This window comes from Nycticebus coucang, chromosome 18, assembly GCF_027406575.1.
Source record: "Nycticebus coucang isolate mNycCou1 chromosome 18, mNycCou1.pri, whole genome shotgun sequence".
In the NCBI taxonomy this organism is placed as follows: Eukaryota; Metazoa; Chordata; class Mammalia; order Primates; family Lorisidae; genus Nycticebus; species Nycticebus coucang.
Genome location: NC_069797.1, coordinates 58,414,755 through 58,432,114, shown reverse-complemented (window position 1 = coordinate 58,432,114; position 17,360 = coordinate 58,414,755). Strand labels below are relative to the sequence as shown.

The 17,360-nt window shown below is 52.2% G+C and overlaps 1 protein-coding gene across 5 annotated transcripts; it reads right to left on the bottom strand.

Annotated features, from left to right (window-relative positions):
• Nucleotides 1-1,021: 1,021 nt before the first annotated feature.
• WNK4 (WNK lysine deficient protein kinase 4) lies at nucleotides 1,022-16,286 on the bottom strand. 5 transcript variants are annotated; one of them, XM_053568912.1, is made up of 19 exons: nucleotides 15,600-16,286; nucleotides 14,010-14,182; nucleotides 12,795-13,015; nucleotides 12,346-12,503; nucleotides 11,739-11,827; nucleotides 11,443-11,659; nucleotides 9,748-10,012; nucleotides 9,388-9,509; nucleotides 9,116-9,174; nucleotides 8,897-9,014; nucleotides 8,516-8,632; nucleotides 4,635-4,772; nucleotides 3,421-3,460; nucleotides 2,704-3,311; nucleotides 2,565-2,625; nucleotides 2,065-2,473; nucleotides 1,771-1,970; nucleotides 1,503-1,600; nucleotides 1,022-1,397 (listed from the first exon to the last, which is right to left on the bottom strand). In XM_053568912.1, the coding sequence occupies exons 1-19, from the start codon at nucleotides 16,212-16,214 to the stop codon at nucleotides 1,395-1,397; spliced, it is 3,711 nt and encodes a 1,236-aa protein (XP_053424887.1). In that variant the 5' UTR covers nucleotides 16,215-16,286; the 3' UTR covers nucleotides 1,022-1,394. The 5 variants fall into 5 exon arrangements, with proteins under 5 accessions (XP_053424887.1, XP_053424886.1, XP_053424888.1 ...); XM_053568911.1 differs by having other exon boundaries at nucleotides 1,022-1,600; XM_053568913.1 differs by lacking the exon at nucleotides 15,600-16,286 and adding an exon at nucleotides 15,431-15,582 and having other exon boundaries at nucleotides 1,022-1,600.
• Between the last annotated feature and the right edge of the window lie 1,074 nt (nucleotides 16,287-17,360).

Sequence of the window (17,360 nt, the reverse complement as noted above, 5' to 3'; positions counted from 1 at the left end):
GCCAGGGACTTATGCATTTGGCCCCTGTCAAGGGAACATGGCCCACTTCATACTTTGACAGTCACTGATCTCTTCTTGTAGTTTGTTTCCTTGGTTTTTCTTAGTTTCTGACTTTACAGTTTACCACTGTCACCTTCCAGGGTCACAAATGTTATGGGGATAGGTGTACCAACTCTACAGTGTTGGAGCCTGAAGTGGGAAAGGTGGGGTCAAGTTGAGAATAATAAACTGAGTCATCTCTCCTGGACGCAAGCAAGTGTGTGAGGGCTGAGAGACTACATGGTACTTTATGCTGGAAAGCTCCATGGGCAGTAGCTGTGGCATTGCCCCAGGACCTATAAATGTTTAACTAGAATTACTTTTTCCATGAGATCTTTCCACCTGATTTAAGGGAGTGCTCACTGGGCTGTTTGGGACTGAACCACATCTTAGGGGAAGGAAGGTCACTTTTCTGTCCTTTACCCTCAAGAACATTAACTCTTTTGCCTTTTTATTCTTTTTGTAGACACAGAGTCTCACTTTATGGCCCTCGGTAGAGTGCCGTGGCCTCACACAGCTCACAGCAACCTCCAACTCCTGGGCTTAAGTGGTTCTCTTGCCTCAGCCTCCCGAGTAGCTGGGACTACAGGCGCTGCCACAACGCCTGGCTATTTTTGGTTGCAGTTTGGCCGGGGCCGGGTTTGAACCCGCCACCCTCGGTATATGGGTCCGGCGCCCCTCTTCTGCCTTTTTAGAGAGAGAAGTAGACAATTGATGAAAGATACGAAGCCTTCATTCTTTTAACTTACACTGGTGCCTGCCTAGGGTGGGGTCTGCAGGGGATCTTACCTTGGTTAAGTGGATCACTGATCTTTTCAGTTTCCTCATGAACTAGTGCCAGCAACCCACAGACCTGCCCAGCTTCCTCCCCTTCCTCTCCCATTGTGAATGGAGAGTCCCTTTTAAATCCTCCCCTCTCTCATCCCACAAGGCTTCGCCCCCAAGTTCCTAAAGTGTGACAAATACTGATTCACAGAGTCCCTGTTTCCACCAATTTTATTGGCTGCTGCTAATTCTGGTGTAAGCACATGCCCTACACACTGTCAGCTGGGAGTGGGTCCTCTAGAAGCATCTGGGCTTGGGTGAGATTGCTTAGTGGTTGACCATGGCTGCGGAGTGGGTGGAGATGAAGATGGGAGGCTGCAGAACTGACACGTCCATACAGCAAACAGTTCCCACGTGTTTGGCTTTTCAATATTATGGATTTGTACTTTCCATGTGCTCCTGGCTTCTACCCTGTCAGTGCTGGGGTCTTCCTTGCTGAGTTGTGTTGGTCAGAAAAGTATCAGATTCTGAGAGCACAAGCTCCATGGTGGGCCCTGGTGTAAGGGAGGTTTATAGCTTCTGTTCTGAATTCACTGGAGGGAAAAGAAAAAATGCTGAAGTCCTCCAAGGTGAGAGGAGGGCAAAACTGCAGTAAGTTACCATTCCCTGGGCTCTCCCTCCCTTGGGCCCGCCCTCACCATCCTGCCAACATCCCCGGCGAATGTCACCCCCTTGGTTGCCCGCTGCTCCTGGGAGCCGGTACTGCTGCCACTCAGAGAGTTTCTTCGCATGATGCCTGGGAGCAGGACGAGGGAGGGAGAGCACTGAATGAGGGAAGGGGCAATGGGGGGGGGGCAGCTAGTGCCCTCAAACCAAGGGGCAGACCTCCCAGGGCCTGGAAGAAAACCAAGCTGGTAAGGACACAGTCTCAGAGGAAAGATGGGAACTAGGTAACTGCAGTCTCACCAGGCCCAGGGGGCTCAGAGCGCTGCAGGCTGTTGCGGCGGGAGGTGGGGAAGCTGCCCTTGGAGAGGCGGCGCTGACGGCTGGACAGCATAGCGGCTGGGGCCACGATACCCGGTGGGGGCTGCTTCCCCAGCCGGCTGTACAAGTCCTCAATTTCCTTTTTCTGTAGTGTCTGTAGTGCCTCCACTTCTGACAAGTGCCTGAGGATACACCAAGCACATGAAAGGACTAGCCATACACTTTGCTTTGCTTTCCCAAGTTCACCTTTTGTTCCTTCATCCTCCCCAAACTTACTTCTGCCGAAGACTCTGCAGCTCAGCCCAGAACTCCTCATCCTCACCACTACTTTCTGACTCTTCGCTGCTCAGACAAAGGCTGCTGTAGGAGTAGTTCATCCACACTGGACTGGGATGGCTCAGGGGTAGAGGGCTGTCTCCAACTTGGGGTTCCTTCCCATCATCTCCTTCCTCCTCGAGTCCAGCTCCAAGTCCCTCGGCTGCACGGTCACTCTCAGCCAGAGCTTCCCTGGTCTCTGGCCCACCTCCAGCACTATCCTCTGTGTCTGAGCTCTCTGAGGTCGACTGAGGGGTTGGAAGCTTTAGAGAACTGGAGAGAGTTGGGGATGTTGGTTGTAGAGGAAGAAGCTCAGCAGGTTCCTTGGATGAAGTCACTTGGAAACGCCCAACAAGCTGAGGCTTTCCCTCTGCAGAGAGACAAGGAAGGAGAGAAATCAGTGGCAGGATATAAAGTGGGTTGGAGATAATGGGCAGAAGGTCAGTAATCAGCAACCTTACCTTCTGAGATGGGTGCCAGTCTGGCTTCACTCAGGAGTGACCGAGCAGGATTTGGGCAGGCCTATAAAGTGTGAGTCCATGAGGAAGGAAAGATCCAGAATGGAGCTTCCCTAATCATCCCTCTTGGTTTCCTACTTACCTCACTCTCCATTTCAGCTATGTGGGGTGAAGGGCTCTCTTGGCCACAAGTAACAAGGGGAGTAGGAAGGGGCAGGCTGGGCAGGGGACTAAGACAGGCTGGAGGAGACTGGGAAAGGAGCCCAGGGGCAGGGGACAGCAGGGATTGGGCTACGGTCATCACAGCCAGTGAAAAGGCACTAGCCAGAGAGAGGAGAGGGGCTGCTGTGGTGAAGGGAAGGGGACAAGTGGAAGGGCATGGAGGAAAAGAAGGAGGACTAAGAGTGATCTGGGAACAATCTGGAGGGAATGGAGATGGAGAACTGGGTGGGAGAGAACTCGGAGGAAACAGAGAGGATGGGATTGGAAACTCTGGTGTCTTGGAGGAGAAAGGAAGTAAAGACCTTGGGGGTTGTGGAGAGTGACTTGAGGAGACCTGGCAAGAAATGGGGGAGAATGGAGAGGGGCTGGGATGACATGAGGGAGAAGTGATCGGGGAGAAGGGAGCTGGGGAAATGGGGATTCCAGGGGAAAATGGACTTTCTGGAGACAAGGGAGTTCCAGGAGAAGATGGAGAGGTACAGAAGGCCGCCCAGCTTCTCTGCTCCAGGGAGGTGCTGCTCTGGAACTCTGATAAGAAGGAGGATGTGTTGAGAATGCCAGGATGCCAGCCTATGCCCTGTGCCCTTCCCAGGGACAATCTAAGGTTTGGGATGAGCAAGAACAGAACTCCACATACCACTGGATGGGCCTGGGAGAGCAGGCAATGGCACTGGCTCCTGAGGAAGAAAGGGCCTATAGTCATGGTGGGGAAGAGCGAAAACTTAGAAGGTTTCAGACCTGGGTTCTTTTTTTTTTTTTTTGGAGACAAGAGTCTCATTTTGTCACCCTCGATAGAGTGCCATGGCATCACAGCTTACAGCAACCTCCAACTCTTGGGCTCAAGTAATTCTCTTGCCTCAGCCTACCAAGGAGCTGGGACTACAGGCACCCGCCACAATGCCCAGCTATTTTTTTTAGAGACAGGGTCTTACTCTTTCTCAGGCTGGTCTCAAACCTGTGAACTCAGGGCAATCCATCTGCCTCAGCCTCCCGAGTAGCTGGGACTACAAGTGCCAACACAATACCCAGTTAGATTTTCTATTTTTAGGAAAGACAGGATCTCACTCTTGCTCAATCTGGTCTTGAACACCTGATCTCAGGTGATTCACCCTCTTCGGCTTACCAGAGCTAGGATTATAGGCAAGAGCCACCCCGCCAAGCCCAGACTGGGGTTCTTAAGCTAGAACCCATGTACCTCAAGGAGTCCATACATGAGTGTCAAGGGATACAAAAGCTTATGTGCTTATGTGTTCTGAACAACAGATGGAAAAACAATGAAATAAAAAGCATATGTGCTGAAACATTTAGAGGTAAAAGGGCATGATGTCTGCAACTTCCTTTTCACGAGGCTTAGAAAAAAATAGTGATAACATTAATGTGGCAAAATACTTAACAATTGGCAAATCTGGACAAAAGGTATCTAGGAATTCTTTTTTCTTTCTTTCTTTTTTTTTTTTTTGAGACAGAGTTTCATTCTGTCACCCTGGGTAAAGTGCCTTGGTATCATAGCTCACAGCCACCTCAAACACACGGGCTCAAGCATTCCACCCTCCTCGACCTCCCAGAGTGCTAAGATTATAGGCGTGAGCTACCGTGCCCAGCCAGAATTCTTTATGTAATTCTTATAATTTCTCTCCACAGCTCTGAATTATTTCAAAATAATAAGTTAAAAGTATACATTGAACACATTTTCCACAGAGAAGGATCCATGGCTTTCATCACATTCTCAAATGGGTAGGAGATACTGTTTTAGGGTCCTAGAGATAAAGGAGTTAGATTCAAGGGGACTGTTTCTAGGTAATGAACCCTAGAGCAAAGATTTCCCCCTGGAGATGGCCAGAGGTGTCTGACCTGGGGGTCTAGGGTGTCTTCAGCAGCCTCCACAGGGCCAGCGTCTCTCTTCAACAGGGTCTCTACTCGCTGGATAATCTCCCGAATTCGGCTCAGGAATCCATCTCGTTCGGAGGGCAGAATGAACTCATTATACACCTGGAGAAGGTTAACAGGATAGGGAGGGAAGTCTCAGTTATCTCTTTCTTTCCTCTTGATCTTTAAAAGCCACCCCTTTACACCACTGCTTCTGCCAACCTGTTGTTAATACCTATTGTGTTCCAGGCACTGTGGAAAATACAGCCTAGAACAGCAGTTCTCAACCTGTAAGTTGCGACCCACAGGAACTATATTAAAGGGCCGTGACATTAGAAGTTTGAGAACCATTGGCCTAGAAGGAAAGGAGCTAACATTCATAGGTGTACGTGTATACCTGATAGTTTACATATATTCTCACATTTAACAACAACAACAACTTCTTTCTGGGGTTCATATTAACATTGCCATTGTAGAAGTAGAACAACTAATGCTCAGAGAGGTTAGGTTAGGTCTACCCAAGGTCATGGGATTTAAAGCCAGGTCTACCTAAAACCAGTGCATGATTTCTTTCCACTGTTGCTTGCATGCTTTTGGACAAAATTCCTATCCTCATAGGGTTTGTATACACACACCCGTATCATATTCAAATCCAGAATACTTAAGGAGTATCTACTGTTGCCAGGCATTATGTTAGGTACTGTGGGAATATAGGGAAGTATGAAACAAGGTCCTAGTCCTAAGCCCAAAATCTGGTGGAGAAGACATATAAATATATAACTCAACATATGGCAAGGTAGGCCATGATAGGTAAGGTGCTTAGGAGTGAAGTACAGATAGAAATGCTATTCTAGGAGCATGCTAAGGGCAAGTTGTTATTGAATGGGTATAAAGTTTATTTCTCTTCTTTTTACTTTTAGAGACAGAGTCTCACTTTATCGCGCTCGGTAGAGTGCTGTAGCATCACAGCTCACAGCAACCTCCAACTCCTGGGCTTAGGTGATTCACTTGCCTCAGCCTCCCAACTAGCTGGGACTAAAGGCGCCCACCACAAGGCCCGGCTATTTTTTTGTTGCAGTTTGGCCAGAGCTGGGTTCAAACCCACCAACCTTGGTATATGGGGACAGCGCCCTACCCACCAAGCCACAGGCACTGCCCCAATGGGTATAAAGTTTCAGACTGAGATGAAAATGTTCTGGAGATCTGTTTCACAACAATGTGAACATACTTAACATTACTGAGCTGTATACTTAAAAATGGTTAATATGGTAAAAAAAAAAATGCCATTCCAAAGAGGGACTACCACCCTGGGAATGAAGGAAAATGGGATGGCTTCAGAGAGTCAGTCTTTGGAGCTGAACATTGACAGATGAGTGGAAAAAGCAGCCCTTATTGAGGACCTACCATGTGTGGACCCTTTTCATATGTTACATTACATTATATCAAAACATCTTTGCAAAACAAGTATTATTACATGCATTTTACTGATGAACAACTGAGGTTTACAAAGATTAAACGACTTGCCCATTTCACCAAATTGGTAAATGACAGAGCAGAAATTTGAACTCAGGCATTACATGAAAGCCCACATTTTCCTCTATTCCAGGCTGTTCATCAGAAAGAAAGCGAAATCTAGGCAGAGAGAACAGTGTAATAGCTTTGAGGCATGAAAGGCATGGGGCATTCTTAAAATAGTGAAGACTCAAGTGTAGCTGAGTGTATTGTGATTTTTAAAGGCCATGCTTCTAGAATTTGGACCTTAAAACAACCACAAGTAGCCACTAAAGATTTTGGAGTGAAAAGTAACAGATCAGCTCCAAGTCTCTGGACAATTTTGCTGCAGAGTGGAGGGTGGATTGAGAAAAGAGGGGAATGGACTCTGGGTTCAGGGAGCGGAGTCCCTTTGACTGTGGGGATCAGAGTGGACTTGAAAGGTCAGTAGAGAAGGCTTCCAGGCCAGAAGACCCCTAAGCAGTTGGAAGCAAAGGCACCCCAACTCTCCAGAGGACCTTTCAGAAACAGGCGTGGCCAGAAGGAAGACTCTGAAAGGGTCAAGTGGTTTGAGGGAAGGTGATAAGCCTTGTATGCCTGGTGTTATTTTTGTCTTTGTCCTGGACACAAAGTGAATGACACTGGAGGTGACTCTTGTAGAAAGAGTTCCTGAAGTCTGATTTTTCTCCCATTCCCTTCCCTCGGCTGGCATCTACACCCTCACTCTATTGAAACTGGTCTACCTACAAAGACCTTTTAAGGCTAGCAAAAGCCAGTGTGATCTTTCCCAGGCTTCACCCTATGTCATCTCCTTAAGACTCTCTTCATACACTTTTTTTTTTTTTTTGCAGTTTTTGGCCGGGGCCATGTTTGAACCCACCACCTCCAGTAAGTGTATATGGGGCTGGCGCCCTACTTCTTGAGCCACAGGCGCCACCCTCTTCATACACTTTTTTTTTTGAGGCAGAGCCTCAAGCTGTCCCCCTGGGTAGAGTGCCATGGCATCACAGCTCACAGCAACCTCCAACTCCTGGGCTCAAGCGATTCTCCTGTCTCTGCCTCCCAAGAAGCTGGGACTACAGGTGCCCGCCACAACACCAGGCTATTTTTTGGTTGCAGTCATCATTGTTGTTTGGCAGGCTGGGCTGGATTCGAACTTGCCAGCTCAGGTGTATGTGGCTGGGACCTTAGCCGCTTGAGCCACAGGTGCCGAACCTTCATACATGTTTTATTAATATACTCCTCCTTCTCTGTATCCTTCAATGACCCACCCTCCCCCTTCCCATTCTAGAATTGGTGGTATCCGTGAGCACACTCTCAGGCTTTCTATGTCCTGGCTTTGCAGTCCCATCTCCCTTTACTCTTTCAACTTTGTCCTGACCACTCCTAAATCCACCCCTCTCCTGCCTATGCCATATCCCACTGCTATGGAGACCTTGTCTTGGAGTTCCCTCCACTCAAGCTTTTTATGACTCCTAAAAAACCCTACTTTCATCTCCAACTTTCTCTCTCCTGTGGTGACCTACTTCCAAGTTGCAAGTTGCCCTTGATATCCTTTTTCCTAACTCCCTATCATATCAACTCAGCAAATATTTATTGAGCATCTACTATGTGCACTGCACTGTGTTAACAGGTTACTGGGTTACAGAGTAAATTATTTTCCTGAAACAACCCTCAAATTACTTCTCCTTTTGCTCTGCCCATAATCCACTCTCTCCTTTATCCACATCTGGTTTCTTGTGCCTACCCCTAACCCCCTGCTACATTTCATGGCAGAATGATCTTCCTAAAACCTGTTGACATCATGTTACACTCTGCCTAACTCTTAAGACTGTCTATAGTCTGGGCCCATTCTACCTGTCCAGCTTTACTTCCACAGTTCTCCTATAGGAGTCCTGACTCCCAATGATAGTGGTTTCCTCATGAAGCCCTCCCAGCCCCACATTTCAATTCACTCGCTGCCTTCTCCACCCTTCACTACCTTTCTCACCCATCTGCTAACATGCCCTCTCCACCCTTCACTGCCCTTTTCACACATTTGCTAGGACCCTGGGTTAAACCCACTGCCCCTGCTGTCTGGCCTGTCCTTCATCTGCAACCATAGTATCACATGTCTAGCACGTGCTTACACATGGCACGATGCGTACAATCACTGTAAGTCTCAAATTGCTGCAACTAAGGAACCAAACCTCACTGGATAAATGGAAATCTCCCCCCAAACAAGGGCTGGGACGGCTTCAGTGTCACTGTGCTGAGTGCCAACCAACCCTTTAAAAACCCTTGCTGTCGGATCAAGGGGCGGTTAGCACTAATGGACAGCAGGAGGGAGACTCTTGTCCTGGGTCCAAACACTCTGACATCTCTCTGCCTCTCACCATGGCAGCTGCAATCTCTTCTGGGCTGTCTCCATCCAGATCAAATCGGAAGGTCACCATCTTGCTGTTGTGGGTCTGTAGCTGGCACTCAACCACTCTGTCATTCTGGTCCGAGACCTTCAGATTCAAAATCAGCAGAGGGGAGGAGGTCAAGCCCTCTGTCATGATGCTGTGGCTCCATACCCCCAGCCAAGTGACAGTGGCCAGACTGGACTTGGACAGGAATAGACTCTACCCCTAAAGTCTGGTGATAGAAACCTGACTGGCTGCCTGAGTACCAGACACATGCTGCTGCCTCCCTTTTCTGGCTGTCCTCCCCATCTCCTAACAGTTCCCTCCTGCCATGCAGGTTACACTCCATCTCCTGTACCCCTTCCTTACACTAGTGACCCGAAGCCGGGACCGGGGTCTGCGCCGGATATTCCTCCCTGGAGGTCTCCTCATCTGTCCCAGCCCTTCTCCCACATCACTAAGGCCCGATGCTGCATCTGAGGCATAGCTGGAGAAGAGAAAGGAGATAGAAGGAGTGTCAGGGCAGACACTGAGACTCCAGAGCTCAAGATGTTTCACCCTGGTACCCCAGGTTGTACCAGAACATACCTGTCCCCAGGGGAAAAGTCACTGCCAGGGCCAGAACGTGGAATGGATAGAGCAAAACTCTGAAATAGGATAAGTGTTTATGAGGCCAAGAGGTTGGTATCTAGGGAGATGGTGTCAAGGATGCTGGAAGGATACTAGGGAGATGGAACTTGGGAAGAGGACCAGAGTGGTAGATTTCCAGGGACATGGGGCTGGGTCATAAGGGTGTCACAAGGAGGAAGATATGTCGTAGGCTTGAAATAGCTGGGAGCCCCCCATGTGACCCCTCTCACCGAGGGCAGGCAGAGATGGGACTCAGCGGGGCTGGATAGCACCCTCCCAGGGGACTGGAGGGCAGGGTCTGAGGCATCCAGGAAGCCGGAGGAGCTGAGGTAGCCATCAGTCTCGCAATCCGCTGGTGGGGGAGGGAGGGGATCAAAAAAGGGGAAACAAAGGGGAGTGGGGGTGGGGGCAGAGGAGGGGCCTTGCTGAGCAAGGAGAGGCCTGGAGCTGTGGGTCAGCTTTATCCCAGAGAAAGCATCATGGCTAGAGGTGGAAAGCAGGGTGTGTGGCAATGCCATGGAGTGAACTTCTGAGTGAAGGACAGAGGTCAAAGGTTCTAGTATCTAGGACCCAAGAACAGGGTGACTTACAGGTGGTAGATGAATAGCTGGCGTGGCGGAAGAGGAAAGGCTGGTGCTGGTCTGCCTCTGGCTCCTCAGGCTCAGGGGGAAAGGCACTAGGAGCACCAGGGGCCATGGGGACAGCTGCTGGTGGAGGTCCTGGCTCAGGTGGGAGGGCCTCCAACTCCCTAGCTTTGCGCAGCTTCTCACGCTTTCTCTGGATGGCGGCAACCCGTTCACGCACTGCCCTGGCCACTGGCTGGTAATCAGCTTCACAGACCAAGCCCAGAGCTACCTGGAATTGGGAGGGTGAGAAACACAGTTGGGGCCCCTTTCAAAGATCCATCAGGACACCTTGGGGCCTCCAAGATATGAGAGAAAAGGAATCAACATTTATTGATTACCCACTATGTCCACTAACTGGTAACTTCTTACCTTATCATCATTAAATCCTCCCAATAACCTTGTGCGATAAATCTTATCAGCCCCATTTTAGAAATTAAATAAAGTAAATAACCAGTTCATGGTCATACAGTAAGTCAGTGGTACTCAACCGGGAAGGAGACATTTGGCAGTATCTAGAGACACTTTTAGTTGTGACTGGTGGGTAGGTGCTACTGCATCTAGTAAGTAGAAACCAGAGGTTCTTCTCAACATCCTACAAAGCACAGGACAGTCCCCCAAAGATGTCAGTAGTGCCAAGATCAAGAATCCCTTGTAAGTTATGGATCAGGCTTTGATCTCAGATCACTTTGTATGGTACTATGGAGATCTGCTCTTTCACCGCATTTCAAACACAATTCTCAAGTTTTTGACTCACCATAGATGATCCCCACCTTTGCAACTACCATTTCTCTATTGAGAATCCCTTTCCCCCAGGTCTTCCTAAAGCAGCCTCCAAGCTTCTGTACCTGCATCTTATAACCCCCCACTTCCACCAGCTTCTATCTGTAGCCTCCTCATTCATTTCAACCACAAGCTTTGCTGGGTAAGTAAAGGGGGTGGGGCAGAGTAATCTGACAAAATCAGAATCACCTCAGTTAAAATTCAGCACTACCACTTACTTGGGACCTTAGACAAGAAATACAACTTCCCTGAGCTTGTTTCTTCATCAATAGTTTGGAATAAAATTACCACAGGGTCGGTAGTAAAGATCAAACGCATGTGAAAGTGTAGGGACATGGGCTACTACCATGAGCTCGTGCCATGTGCCAAACACTGCCAGGGATAGAAAAATCAACAAAATGCAGGTTCAGACCTCAAGAAGTTTATAGTCTAGTGGAGCAGAAAGACAGAAGGGTATTCAAATATAAAACAAGAGTGAGGGTGTTGCACGCCGTAATGGAGGGCCTGCTGAAGTGGAAAGAAAAATTTCATTTTGACTATAGTGGGGAAATCTCCCTGAAAATGATGTTTCTGAGCATGCTGGAGGAAAGAGAAGAACAAGGGAGGAAGGAGGAAAGGGAAAAATAAATAATTGGTGAGAAGGATATTCTAGCAATAATGGATCAGTGGAAGGTACAGCAGGGATGTTGAAGGACCCAGGACTCGTTCTGGAAAGGAACATCCGGTGTGCATGCTGGCTGATTAGGAATAGAGACGCCAAGAGGGGCACCTGGGCCCCTTCCAACACTCCAACACCCGGTCCCGCCCCACCGTCCTTTCTGGTCGATGCCCACATGACCTTAACAGGCCCAGTGGCAGCACCTTCTGTCCTCAGCTCACCATTTCCTGTGCCACCTCCTCGGCTGCGTCCCGGCCCAGCTGGAACAGAAACTCTATGGCCTGGTTGTCCCGTGGGCGCCCACCGCGCCGCGCGTCCTCCATGCGCAGCCACAGCTTGAGGCCTGGCTTCTCCCCGTCGTCCTCCTCCGCTAGCTCCACGTGGACTCCGCGCTCCTCTCGGAAGAAAGCATGTGCCAGGAGGTCCTGGATGGTGAACCTGGGGATGGCAAGGCGGTGAGCCCATCCTGCCACCGCCTGAGCCCCTACTGCACCCCTGCTCTGGCCTTTCACCCGACCTCTCGTTCTTATTCGTACGGATGCAGCCTTCAATGATCTCCTTCACCTCAGGCATCTTCACCTTGTAGAAGCTGTTAGGCTTTGTGCCCTGGGGGAAGGGGTCACATTAGACCTAGGGTCCTCTGCCCCCAGATCTGGGCTCGACCCTCCCACCCCATACTCCACCCTCGCCTTAGGCAGCAGCGCTGTGCAGTCGCAGAAGCACAATTGCTACTGTAAGGTTTGATTTCAAGTCCCTGTCCCCCCATGGATACACAAGGGTGACCTTGAACAAGTCTCCCGCTGACTGTTTTCTCATTTGTAAACCGCAAGGAACATTTGCCCCCACTAAATGCGCTGGGCGGCTGAAGGATCTGATGAGAGATTAGATGCTGGGAAAAAATCGTTTGTAAACTTTTGGGAGCACTACATATATTATTACTCTAAGTAGGTTGTACTTGAGAGGGCGCATGGGCAATGCATCCAAAAATCCTTCATCGTTCACCAGAACATCTTCGTGTCTAGCCTGTTTTCATTAACGGAAAGGGTCTTGACCTCGGCTGGTTGGGGCAGGAAAATGGGAGTGGGTCCCAGAATTCCCTCTCTCCTCAACCCCACCCCTCTCACCGAAGTGACCTTGCGGTAGATTTGCGCGGCATTCTGGCACTCAGAGTATGGATACTCAGATGTAGCCATCTCCAGCATGCACATGCCAAACGCGTATACGTCCACGGCCTCGTCGTACTTTTCCTCATACATTTCGGGGGCCATGAATTCCGGGGTCCCTGTAGGATCCACAGCAGGAATCAGGCTTCTGAGCATTCTGGCCTTGTCCTTCCACTTGGGCTATCATAGTCTAGGCAGTCCAGGGGCAGTCCCATGAGTTTTAAAGCACACAACTCTTGGCCACAGTGTGTGTGTGTGTGTGTGTGCGCGCGCGCGCGCCTTGGTCTCCCCACCTCCCCTGTGGTCTCCTAGTTCTCACAAGGACCTCAAAGGGCTCTGCCTGGGGGAGAGGGATTCTTTTCTGAGGTAGGGAAGGAAGGGATTGCAAGAACCTTCCTGGAGGGACTCACCAATGACACTCTTGGCAAAGGAGGCACGCTTGAGAGTGGCCAGGCCCAGATCCCCAATCTTGACTGAGCCGGTAGGGCCGGTGATAAAGACGTTGTCGCACTTGAGATCCCGGTGCAAGATGGGAGGGACCCGGGAGTGCAGGAAATGAAGCCCCCGAAGGATTTGGCGGCTCCAACGCTGAAGGACTCGTGGCTTCATTTCTCTGAACCGCCTCAGGTACCTGCGGGAGGGCGCAGAGCCTGGGTCCTGGTGGGGGATTCGTCCGCGGGGGAGGGGACACTCAGCTAGGAATTTCCCACTCAGCCCTCCCCACTCCCCACCCGCCGAATGCCCAGGCCTCCATGTCTCCTGTCAGCCTTCTACGATCCCAGGTCCGCGCAGGGCACCAGGGAGAAACTGAGTTCGGAGGAGGGTGGTGGATAGAAAAGACGTTACGAAACAGGTCGGGAAGTAAATTCATAGATGGGGCCGCGGCCAAGGTGCTGTGGGAGCGCCGGAAGGGATGACTAACTGCCCTGAGTGCAGGGGAGGGCTTCACAGAGGAAATAACTTCTGGGTTGCCTCTTGAAGGATGAGTAGGAGTTCAAGGGTGAAAAGGGGAAGGGATGGAGACTTTCCAGGCAGACAGGACACGGTGCTCAGAGGCACGGAGACAGCAAGTGACAGGGCAGGGTGTGAGGAGGAGGTGGAAATTCGGTTTTATCAGTAACTTAGGCTAAAGATGAGGCTGGATCCTAAGGACTTTGTGAGCAGGATAGCCAGTGTGGACTTTACCCAGAGGGCTGCGAGAAACCGTGAAGGGGTTTTAAGTAGGGGAGAGAGGGTTCAGATTTTCAATTGAGAAGGATACTTCAGGCTGCAGGGGAGAGTTGGGGAAGGGCTTTTAGGGGGTTGCTGCATGGATCCAGACTAGTGAGATGGGATGGAGGCAGGGCAGGAATGGGGCAGTGAAAACCTAGTGGGGAGAAGTTAAGGAGGTACCTGGAAACTGATGGGGGCAGAATGGAGAAAGAGGAGGATTCTGAGGAGACACTCAAGTTTTTGACTGGAGTGCTTGGGTGGGCAATGCCATTTCTTGAGGGAAGGACACCAGTAGAATGTGTGGGAGATGGTGAACCTGGTTTTAGAACTATATGTAGAGAGTTTGAGAGGCCTGGGAGAAGTTCAGGAAGTAGGGGTACCCATCCCATCCCACCCCAACACGCAGAGCTCACGTCTTGAGAGTGCCCGAGGTCATGAGTTCGGTGACCAATACGATGCAAACCTGGCCCCGCAGCACCGACTTCCACGAGTCATAGAAGCGCACGATGTTGGGGTGCTGCAGGCCTTTGAGCATCTCCACCTCCTCCGAGAAGCGCTGCCGCTCGGCGCGAGACAGTTTCCGAGTCTGCAGGACAGGGAAGTGGGGTGGGGGGGTGGTCACAGCAGGCCCAGGATCCCCACGGGAAGGAAAATGAGGCACCTGGAGGGGAACTGGAGGAGAAGGGGAAGGTTGGAGCCCAGTGAAGGGGTCAGTTCGGTGGCATCGCTTGCCCAATGGGCTACAGACCCAGAACTCTTCATCAGTCCCCTTTGGCGGCTCCAAGTACACACCTATACTGGGCCTGGGTTGGTCCCCTAGACCCCCTGCTGGACACAAGCGCCTTTATGCGTCTGGGTCCTGGAGCCCTAGGCTCAATAGCGCCTTTGTGGCACCAGGCCGGCCATGGGGCGGGAGGGGGCGCCCGGGGGCTGGCAGCGGGTAGGCAGCAGGCGGGTAGCGGGATGCCACGGGCAGAGAACTGGGGCCGGCAAGGGGGTTGGCCCCAGGAACTGGGAACTGCAAGATCCAGACAGAAGGAGGGAGGTACAGAGGAAGAAAAGATCCAGGACCAGGCACCAGGAGTCCGCCCCTTCCCCATGGCTGTCCCGCCCTGCCTTCTTTCCCTCCCCTCACCCCTCAGTTTGGCTGCCTCCCCTTGTCTGGCCTAGAGCCTGGGGTGCGGCACTGGCAGGCGCAAGGGGCAAGCCCGGTGCCAGGGCCAGAGCTAAGGGACCCTTTCCTGTCCCCCATTCTGAATCTGCACCTTCAGGCCCAGATTTGACTGGGTGCTCCCAATGGAAGAAATGGGAGAAAGGTCTTGCAAACCAACAGGTTGGGTCTCAGGACTTTCAGGTTTGGGAAAGGAGTGCCCAGGTAGGCAGTGGGGCTGAGAAACAGGGCTGGACTCAGGTACAGGGGAGCTCCTGTCCTCCCCTCTCAGCACCTGTGAGTTCATAAGTCTGACTGCTCCCAAAGGGGCCTGGAGGGCCTCATTCTGCCACAACTGCCCTAAATCTTCTGGAGGTGAAGAGAACTCTGGCACATATCCTGGGCTCCAAAATCCCAGCCTCTTGGTCATCATCCCGGTAGGGAAGAAGGAGCACGAGGACCAGGGTCATAACTGAGGGTTTCAGAACTTAGGAGAAAAGGAGAGGAAAAGATAGTGGGTTCCCATCACAGTCATCCGTTGGAGTCAGCCCCCCACCCCAGTGCCCAGATCTGAACTGGCTTCCCCACACTACTACCCACCCTATTTTCCACCTCTCAAGGCTGAGTATGGAGACTTTAAAGTGGGGGTTCATGTCCTTGGGGGAGCCAGCATACACTACTTGCCTCAGTTTCTCCTTCTGCAGTTTAGAGTTAGGTCATCAGGGCAAAGACAGCAGGGGTGTTTGGACATTTGACTGGAAAATACATCCTTGCCTTGATGCTGCCCCCGTCACCCCGTCTCCCATCCTAAGACCTTCAGAGTCCCATCCCCAGGTGCCACTGAGGCTCACACCTGCAGCTCACACCAGGCCACCTCCACCGTGGTGTCCGTATCTAGCCCCCGATACACCGTCTTGAAGGAACCACGTCCGATCTCGATGTCAAACTTGAGGTATCGGCCGTCTGGGGACGTTGCCACAGCCCGAGTTTCCATGTCCTCCTTTTCTTCCTGCTCCCGCCGCCGCTCTTGGGCTGCGGCTTCTGGGACCCTCGGCGGCTCCCGCGACCCCGGGCCTTCTGTGGAGCCCAATAGCTCGCGACGTGCGGAGTTTGCAGGCTTCACGGGGGCTCCTTTGGTCCACGTGCCCTCAGGGGGCTCTTCAGCACTAGGCGGAGGGCTCATTGCCAGGCTGGGAACAGCGAAACCCGGGGGGTCGGGAGGTTCCGGAGTGGGTGAGGCTGGCTGGGACCAAGAGCTCAGCAGCCCCAAGTCGACTGAGCTGCGCCGGCTGACTCGAGAAGAGCGTGGCCGGGGTTCAGTCTTCCCAGAGAGGCGGCGCGCTCGGCGAGAAGGGGGCCCGAGGCGAGGCGTCCCCGCGCTGGCAAGAGGTGGCGGGGACCGCAGGACCAGGTCGACCTCGGTCTGGGACATAGGTACTGCGGTCTCGGTGGTTGAGGGTGCCAACATAGGGAAGGGCCAGGCGCCGCAGGGCTGAAAGCCAGACGGCGGTAGAGGCGGCGGCCTGACAAGCGGACTGGCTGGGTGCGCAGCGATCCGGCTGTGAGGCTGGGGCCCCAGCCCCCGGCTCGCCCGCCTGCGGCCCCTCCCCGGCCCCGCCCCGCGTCCCGCCCTTACCCCCCAGGGCCGCCTCCCTCGAGCCCAGAGCTGACGGCTCCGATCCCAGCTGCAGCCCCTCACCTCGGCCGCCGCTCCACCCCCAGCCGGTCCCCCTAGTCTCCTGAGCCTCCCCTGGCACTCGCCTTCAGTCTCCTGTCCAGGCCAGACCTGAGAGCTAGGCGGCGGTGTGTCCTCCCGCACTAAGTAAGAGTGCGCAAACCTGTTTGCGCTGGGGGTGTGGGGGAGGGAGGAACGACACAGGGACCGGAGAAGAAACGTGCCTACGGCACTTGAGGCCCTAGTGTGTGTGTGTGTGTGGGGGGGCATGGGAGAGGCTACCACCCGCCTGCTCACCCCAGATAAGCCAGTACCACCGCCTCCTAATCATCCAGAGTAGCCCCAGGCCGAACCGAGGTCAGTGGAAAGGCCTGACGCTGTTGTCCCTCTGGTCTGCATAGGGATGGGTGTTTGCTCCCCAGGACAAGTCACTCTCTCAAACCAAAATCCTGGTCACCCATCCCCTCCACCCCACCTTGGCCGCAGCCTGGACCTGGCCAGAGTGACTGTTTTTGCTATGTGGTCTCTCCTTCCTCCCCTTCTGTTTGCCAAAGTCTCCAATAAAGCAAAGTCCATATCCGGCTTACCCCCCTTCAGCTCCCCTTAGCCACAACTACCCCACCCAGACCAGATGCGTGGAGGGAGAGGCTTCAGAGTTGTTCCGGACTTTCACTGGGGAGATGGTGGGGGAAGAGGGAGCTATTAAGTGACTACAGTTCAGAGAGAAAGCAGTCTGTCCCCAAGCTGTGTTCCATCTGTACTCCACATAGCCCACCCAGCAGTGGTAAAACCACAGGCTTTCTGGAGCTCAGCCCTCGAGGACATTTACCTTTACAAAAGACTCTCCCCTCTCCTTCGCAGGGATTCACTCAGGTGGTTAACATTTCACTGCTTTCCCCAACCCCATTCCAGCACTGTAGTAATTTAAGAGGCAAGCAG

Coding starts and splice junctions, on each gene's coding strand:
- WNK4 (XM_053568911.1), bottom strand. CDS start 16,214: ATGTTGGCACCCTCAACCACCGAGACCGCAGTACCTATGTCCCAGACC. Junction 9,015..9,115: donor GACTTTTCCCCTGGGGACAG/GTATGTTCTGGT, acceptor TCTCTTCTCCAG/CTATGCCTCAGATGCAGCAT. Junction 3,312..3,420: donor TCTCCCAGGCCCATCCAGTG/GTATGTGGAGTT, acceptor CCTTCTTATCAG/AGTTCCAGAGCAGCACCTCC.